The following is a 5,792-nucleotide window of genomic DNA, read 5'->3' as shown; positions in this document are numbered from 1 at the left end:
TTAAGTTCATATAGAATAATATAGTTTAATAGGATAGTCGCTAATCGCGAGATTTATCTACAAGTTTTTTAGGAGGATTTTCGTGATAACGTTTATACATTGTTAGGACAAATAAAGTTTCGTCTATATGCAACTCCGTAGCACTTAATTTTTTAATCACATTTTGCACTTGTTCCAACTGCTGCTTTTCCGAGGGCGTCATCAGCTCTTCGATCTATACGAAATCAAATTGAAGTAATATTAATAATTATGAAGAATAATAAAATGTTCATTGAATCTCATATATAAATATGAAGATGGAGGAGGAGTAGTACCTCTGCCAATTGTTCTTCGGTTGCTCCGTGTTCTTTCATATTACTAATAAACGTTTGCATACGTAATTTTTTCTCTATCAATCGCTTATTAACGATCATTTCGTGTTCTCTCCTTTGTCTGACGTTATACAAGGCGTGATGACAATCTCGAATTACTTGTCGGCTAATTCGATCTAAATCCACGTGATATAATAAAAATACTTTAGCTAACGCAGCGGAACTAGCAGTCTTTTTTAATTCTTGTAATTGTATAAAATTATTTGACACCAACAGAAACATCAAACATTTGGCCTTTTTCTCTGACATCATAGCTAATTGTAAAATCTGTGCTTGTTCAATATATTTTTTAGTAGGTATTAACCTGTGTCGAAACAAACAAACAAACAAACAAACAATGCAAAATATATCTTCTATACTATATTCTAGGATCTAATCGAAATGTTAAATACTACCGAAATATCCTGACTGCGTCAGATCCAAAACGTTCCAGCACAACGTTTTCTAACGTTGACCACGCCAGTTGATTAAAAGCCTGCTTCATATTTATACTGTATTGTCCGCCACCTGAATCTCCTACGCGTTTTATAAATTGACACTTATCTTCGGCTACAATCATACATATTATTGCTATAATTATAGTACAAGTAAGGTAATTGATGTCTTCTTGGTAATTGATGTATTTCATACCTAAAAGAGTTAAATATTGATCCAGATATTGTAAAAGTCTTGGATATTCTAATTTTCTGACTGCATCTTTTATCTCCGTATACGGAATAGGATTAGACGTATCTGCCCAAGAGGCTGTCCTCAGGTACATAAGGAAAAGTAACTGTCTCATTAACTCTGCAGCATTGTCATCGAATTTTGTACGTATGGCTGATACGATAACTTGATCTCTACGATAAATAAATAAATCATCTATTTTAACCGGTCCAAGTTGTTAATTTCACTTATGTTCACGTATGTTCAATGATTCACCTAAAATCCTGGGTAAGTCTATCAAAATTAACTTTGAAATATATTTTACTATCTTCCGGATCATCTTTCACTCCTTTAATGATATTTTCAACTGCACTTAAATTAAGTTTCGGTAAAATAAAGGCAGGCTTCTCTTCGCAATCACTTTGTAGATTTGTACACAAATCGCGTATAAGGAATTGATTTTTTAATACTAAATCAAAATTATTTTTCAAAGATGATAAAGATGGCTGTATATTACCGCCTAAAACATCAAATACAAACAAATAAATATATATAATATGATGATATAATCGTCTAACGTAAGAAGAATGATTACCAGAAGATTGTTGAATCTTTTTGTACGTGTTTATTATAATCTGCGACGCAGTTAAATATCCATGTTTCAGCACTTCCTCCAGCATTCTCTCAGATTCATCTCCACATACATTTTTAACAAAAAACATGTACCTATCGAATAATATATATATATATATATATATATGTATTTATATGAAATAAAGACATTATATATATATATATATAAAGAAGACAGACATACCTTGGATATCGAAGTATTAAAATAAATTTATCTTGCTGTAAACTGTATATCATAGATCCTTCATCTCGATGATAACTTACTAATCCATGTTTGATAAGCGAGCATAAAGATTCCTTCAACTAAACATTCATATAGAAGAATTTATTCATTAAATTCAACATAGTATATTGTGATAGGTATATTAAAAGAATTACATTTGTTTTACCTTAACAAGAGGAATACGAATACTCTGATGAAGTAGTTTTAACGTTCTAGGTCCACGTGTAAAAAGTTCATCTACTACACTCTGTACAATAGGTCCAAAATGTTCTAATGCAATACTTGAACATAAATTAGCATATCTCGCTGTCATATTTGTTATATATTCAATAATTTAATTAAGAATTTTTAAATCCTCGTTACACCTACAATAGCACTGTGTACAAAAATAACAACTTTCTAACATAACCTTATTTTTGTATTTCGTTGCTACTAGTATACTACTAGTGCATTATATGCAGTGGTTTATTTAACGGCAGATGGCGCCACCGAAGGAGCTAGAAAAAATGGCGCTAAATTTAACTGTCTTATGAAATGCAGTGCGTTATGAAATTGTTTATAATGCTCTGTTAAAATAAATTCATTGCACTTATGTTAATAATAAAAATAAAATAGATCATTAGGATTGATCTCGCAAAAACTAGCATTTATTTTCTAAATCGTTTGATAAACAGCAAACTAGTCGCGTGGTAGGCAGGCTCCTCTTTATACTTCTAGCAAATGACTAAATACAGGATTTAATGGATTATATTAATCGAACCAAGTCTTATTATCACGTAATCGGCATTAAACAACCTGCGTTTAAATAAAAACGCGGAAATTAAAATAAAAAACAATTTATTAACGACATAATTACAATAGTATATTCTGCATGTGGTAAGCAATATATCTTTTTTCTTTATACATCCTTTCTTTCCTACGATCTCCCATCACTTGGATATATCATTTCGGCAATATTTGTTTTATTTAATCATCACAAGCCTACCATAAAATATCCGCACTCGCATACTTGACACCAATTTATCTTTAATTTATCTTTAATTTATCTTTTTATTCCCTTTCTTTCCCCCTCCCCCTCCTCTCCCCCTCCGCCCACCGACCTTTCTTCTAATCCACCCCTCCCTCCGGCAGCTGTGACTGACTACTTTAATCGTGTAAATCGATTTAAATAATATTTTATTTATGTATTTATTTATTCTCATTTTTATATTTATTCATTTATTTATTTATTTATTTATATATATATATCGGCTCTAAGCACGGTAAGCCAAGAGTTCGCAACGAAAAAATACGCCTGGACCATTTGTTTTGTCAAATTTTCAATCTCGCAATCAAGATTCTTTCTTCGGACGTATTTTATCATCTCTAATTAAGTGCCCTTTCTTTTCTTATTTCTTACAATAAAAACCAAAACATTTCCAAACCTCTCGTGACGATTATACATTTATATTTCATTATAATTTACTATTTGAATTTTAAATTCATTTCAAATTAAACTCTCAATTAATGTACATTTCAATGATTTTTAATAATATATTTTCGATCGTGTGCATTAATGAAAAAAAAAGCGAAAAGAGTTTTGAACACGTCTCAGGAAAGGGACGACAAAACGGTTCGACGAAAGACGACTGCCTTGCCTTTTTATTTACGCCGAGTTTCTTTCTTTCTTTTCAACATTTAATCCAAAATAATAGAGGGATAGAGAAAGACAGATAGATAGATAGATAGATAGATAGATAGATAGATAGATAGAGAGAGAGAGAGAGAGAGAGAGAGAGAGAGAGAGATTTACATGTCGTGTGTGCTCCGAATTGTAACATTTGAAAAGCAATATTTTTCATTTCGCTAAAATTAAAGTGATATTTAAGAATTGCTAGGAGATATAGAAGCAAAAAAGAGAAAAAACAGGACGAGACGTAATTATTAGTAACGAAGCAACCAAAAGGAAAAGAGAAATCTAATATACATACGCATGTACATACATACACGAATACACGTTACTATCAATAGACATTATTTTTCTATACGAAATTAAAGATGTAAAAATATAACAAATTGGATTTGTGTAAATCTAATAATCGTGTAAGAATAAATGAACTTACTAATATAAAATAATAATTATTTAACACGCGTTTAAAACATCGTCTCGTTATTTACAGTTCATGAATAGAATAATAACATCACCATACATGCGCGCACATTACACCGACGAAATAATATCTTATGATTGACCATCGACTTAGGTTTTTTCTAAAACCTATATTAATTCTTCTCTGCTTTTTTTGCCTTTGTTTTCTCTTTTTGTGTTGCTTGCTTTCCTCTTTTTTGTTTTTTTTTTCTCTCCATCGAAATACACGTTTTACATAGTATATAAGTATGCACAATTAATTCTCGCACACACGTTAAAACTCATGCATACACAACACAACACAACACAACACAACACAACAACAACAAGAACACATATCGTACGACGTTTCCTTCCTTTTTATTTTCAAACGATTCTCTCCTGTTAGTTGCTTTGGATTAGAGCTCTCCTTCCTTTTTCCTTCTTTTGTCCTATTAAATTGTCCAAATTGAAAGTCTTCCCTTTTTTATTGATTTTTTTCTTCTTCGCCATTTTCCTGTTTCTATATTTCAAGTCCTTTTTATTGGCGTGTATTGAAACTACTCCAGGGCACCGAAAAAATTCTTGCTGTATCGAAGGCATCTCGTGGCTATTGTTGTATTTTTTTTTCTTTTTATTTTTATTTTTATTTTTATTTTTACTCTTATTATTTCTTTTTTATTTTTTTATTTTTTGGTTAATTAGAGTTCTCTTATCTCCGCGTTATTTCAAACTTTTAAATAAATAAATTGCGATCTCGCGCTTCGTATTCTCTTTATTATTTATTTATTATTTTTTTTGTTCTTTTCCGTTTTTTATTTTTGTTTATCTTAGGTAGCATGGACGTCAGAGCATCTGTACTTTGACAGTGACTTTCTACTTTCTCTCTCATCCTTTTATTTTCTTCCTTCTTTCTTTCTTTCTTTCTTTCTTTCTTTCTTTCTTTCTTTCTCTCTCTTTTGTATTTCATCTCTATTATACGTAATTGCAGAAAATAGTTTTACTTTTTAAAAATTACTCTTGTCCCTTAAATTTACCGTTAAGTTCTACCTAGTATATCTTCGTAGTTTTCAAACTATATTATTATTATTACTATTATTAATATTATTATTATTATTATTATTATAATTATTATAATTATTATTATTATTATTATTATTATTAATATTATTGAAGTTTTCCGTTTCTATTTTTCATTTCATTTAATTTTTTTTCTCCTTTTCATTTCTTTCTCATTTAATCTGTTTATTATAATGATTATTTGTTAAGAGAATACGTGGGGTCATTCGGTTCGTATGAAACTAATTCTTTTCGTCGAATATACACACAGGCGATTAAGATTTATTAATAAGATTCGCATTTTCACTTTTTTTTTGTTTTGTTTTTTTCTTCTTATGCGTTCAGTCACGACGGAACGTACGAGAGTGGATCATAATAATATTCCATAATGCTATATTCTGTGTCTATCTTTCCTCATTTCTTCATTTCTTTTTAATTTGTTGAAAATGTTTCTTTACATTTTCATTTAATCACTGATACGTTTCGTGTATGTATAATAGGTACTCTCGGTATGTTGCCTCTCTTAAAAATTAATTATTTATATATCATTATTATACTATAGTTTTAAATATTTATACCGGTGTGCCCTGGGCGGTCAAAGTGAACTACTAGAAAAACCTTACGATTTAAATCTTGCGACTCGGTTTCGCGGGTGCTATTTTTTTTTCTTTTTTTACTTTTTCTTTTAATATTATTATTATTATTATTATTATTATTATTATTATTATTATTATTATTATTATTATTTTTGTAT

General features: G+C 29.7%; 2 protein-coding genes across 7 annotated transcripts in view; both read right to left on the bottom strand.

Moving 5' to 3' along the window:
* Positions 1-9: 9 nt before the first annotated feature.
* Positions 10-2,539, bottom strand: Polr3C (RNA polymerase III subunit C). Its single transcript, XM_015326210.2, has 8 exons — positions 2,039-2,539; positions 1,834-1,952; positions 1,612-1,742; positions 1,293-1,536; positions 1,002-1,210; positions 767-920; positions 315-675; positions 10-214 (listed from the first exon to the last, which is right to left on the bottom strand). The coding sequence occupies exons 1-8, from the start codon at positions 2,183-2,185 to the stop codon at positions 41-43; spliced, it is 1,539 nt and encodes a 512-aa protein (XP_015181696.2). The 5' UTR covers positions 2,186-2,539; the 3' UTR covers positions 10-40.
* A 153-nt stretch (positions 2,540-2,692) lies between these two features.
* Positions 2,693-5,792, bottom strand: part of trc (Serine/threonine-protein kinase tricornered) — a 46,117-nt gene continuing 43,017 nt past the window's right edge. For all 6 annotated transcript variants that reach the window (XM_015326202.2, XM_015326198.2, XM_015326201.2 and 3 more), the window contains one exon: positions 2,693-5,792. This exon is cut by the window's right edge and continues 2,427 nt beyond it. The gene's annotated coding sequence lies outside the window, so the exon portion shown is untranslated.

This window comes from Polistes dominula, unplaced genomic scaffold, assembly GCF_049000335.1.
Source record: "Polistes dominula isolate Pdom_NZ unplaced genomic scaffold, Pdom_raw_medaka contig_24, whole genome shotgun sequence".
NCBI classification, from domain to species: Eukaryota; Metazoa; Arthropoda; class Insecta; order Hymenoptera; family Vespidae; genus Polistes; species Polistes dominula.
Note: the sequence above shows the minus strand (reverse complement) of the source record. Positions and strands in the feature narration are given on the sequence as shown.